The following is a 2,500-nucleotide window of genomic DNA, read 5'->3' on the forward strand; positions in this document are numbered from 1 at the left end:
TGCCATCTAACTTCACACGATAGTACAAACACAATAAAATGACTAATGAAAATATGACTCCCAATATCATCAGCATGACTAGCATTATTACAAATACTTCTGCTAGGACACATATTTCTGCCGAAGCTATAATTCAACGATATTTAATTGCTTTAGTAAGTTCATAACACAACCATTAACATGTTCATATTGGCAATATCCATTGTTGTCATTGCCAATTCACCATATTCATTACCATATAGAGATCACAATATTTAAATATCACATTTTTTTTTTTTTTTTTTTTTTATCACCAAAATAATAGATGGTGTGTGCTTGTGCGTGTGTGCCTGTGTATTTGCCTGTGCATATGAGCCTATGTGTGTACATTTTTGTATGGGTACACCTATGTGAGTGAGGGTGAGTATGAGTATGTGTGCTGGTGTTTATGCACATGTATGTTTAAATGTGTGTGTGTGTGTGTGTGTGTGTGTGTGTGTGTGTGTGTGTGTGTGTGTGTGTGTGTGTGTGTGTGTGAGTGTGAGTGTGAGTGTGAGTGTGAGTGTGAGTGTGAGTGTGAGTGTGAGTGTGAGTGTGAGTGTGTGTGTGTGTGTGAGTGTGAGTGAGTGAGTGAGTGAGTGAGTGAGTGAGTGAGTGAGTGAGTGAGTGAGTGAGTGAGTGAGTGAGTGAGTGAGTGTGTGTGTGTGTGTGTGTGTGTGTGTGTGTGTGTGTGTGTGTGTGTGTGTGTGTGTGTGTGAGTGTGTGAGTGTGTGAGTGTGTGAGTGGTTTTCATGTGTCTGTATCTTTACTTACATTTGCATGTTTGTAAATGTGTGCCAACATGTCTGTGCAAATATGCATACTTGCGCATGTTTGCACATATCTCAGTGCACATGTCTGTAAGTATGTGCATAAGTGCATTAGAATAACTTTATTCTCTGCCCAGATACATATTAGTTAAAGCTTCATGATGCAGAAAAAATAAAAATTACACATTACAGGTACATCTGTTCAAAATTACTAAAATTATATTAGAATCTTAAAAAAGTATAATTTCAGGTTACTCCTTTACCCCCCAAAATATTCCTTCATGCATTACATTCTTCCTGAATTGATTTCCATGTTGATTTACTTTCAACACTTGAAACGAGTCTCTCAATGAGGTCATCTAAATTAATGCATAATCAGATATTCTCAATACAGGTTATTACATCATATCACAGACCAGAGAACACACCTCAGGTACAGCAAATCTTGCCTTATTATAAATGCATCATATAGGAAGTCCTCAAACACACTGACTATGCATGCAAATTAGTTTACAGAACATATGTTTACAGACATCAAATTACCAATATCCTGTCTTTTGGTTTACTGAAGATTTACAGTCCAAGTCTGAATTCAAATAAGGAAACTTTACAGTTGGTAATTTCTATATCTATTATCATAACTGTGGTGTAATAATGACACATCCTTCCTTTCAAAGTCCCATTCCATTCTAAAAAAAATATTAGTAAATCAAATGTATCTCTTTTCCTTATAAATTTCTATCAAAATGTTTTGGCTAGAGTACTTCTTTTGAAAAAAAATCAATATCTACTCTGAAGAAAGCATTCAACTTTTCAACAACTACAACAACAAACATAAAACAGTCAAAAAGACCTGCATCACAGGTTTTGTGAAATATAATTGTCACAGCAAATAACATTAGTGGAAATTATACAGACAAACTGTAGTTAAATTGAGAAATCAGTTGAAGAAATGTCTACGTTTTCTATAAAAGGAAGAGCCCCAAAATAATATTCAACATGTAAAATTGTGTGAACAACTAAATAATACACAAAAAATCATTAAAAAAAAACAAATAAAAAGGTGTGAAAGACAGATGTATAAGTGTATGCTTCAGTGTGTTTAAATGTGTGAAGAGCTAAATATAATGCATCAACACAGCCACCTTAGGATACAGCACAATTACTAAGCATTCCAAACCGACCACGTGAATGGGAGTTTACCTCAACAGAAGAGTTGAACTTGTGCAGCTCTGTGACAGACAATCCAGTTGGCTCTCTTGCACCTTCAAAGAATGGCAGGTTTCCACTGGGCAGCCCACTCCCGCTACTAAAGCCATTTGGAGTTGCTGCGGTAGCCAGCCACTTAGCCCGCTGCTGCTGCTGCTGCTGCCATTGTTGCTGTTGTGGTTGCTGCTGCTGCTGTGGCTGCGCTTGCTGTTGTTGCTGTGATGGCTGCGGCTGCTGCTGTTGGCGTTTTTCTATTTCTAGACGCATGAGCGTGTGAATGAAGTGCGTTCGCACGCGTATTGGGTTGAACTCTATCCTCCCATATGAATTGCCACAACCCTCACGGGAACATCCACAAGGGAAGTTGTGACGATCAACCTGTAAGTTGAAAATCAAAAACATGTTGAGGAATATGCTGACACTGAAGCTATTCTGTTCAAATGTTAGTATACCTTACAGCACTGAATAACATTTCAGTCACAATGGAAATTAACCCTAAGTGC

At 37.5% G+C, this 2,500-nt stretch overlaps 1 protein-coding gene across 3 annotated transcripts in view; it reads right to left on the bottom strand.

The window, feature by feature from the left end:
- The window catches only part of LOC125046989, a 31,416-nt gene that overhangs the window by 13,775 nt on the left and 15,141 nt on the right, over positions 1-2,500 (bottom strand). For all 3 annotated transcript variants that reach the window (XM_047644997.1, XM_047644998.1, XM_047644996.1), the window contains one exon: positions 1,992-2,375. In XM_047644997.1, the coding sequence (XP_047500953.1) occupies positions 1,992-2,375 (384 nt within the window). The remainder of the gene's footprint in view (positions 1-1,991; positions 2,376-2,500) is intronic.

Source organism: Penaeus chinensis, chromosome 40, assembly GCF_019202785.1.
Source record: "Penaeus chinensis breed Huanghai No. 1 chromosome 40, ASM1920278v2, whole genome shotgun sequence".
Taxonomy (NCBI): domain Eukaryota; kingdom Metazoa; phylum Arthropoda; class Malacostraca; order Decapoda; family Penaeidae; genus Penaeus; species Penaeus chinensis.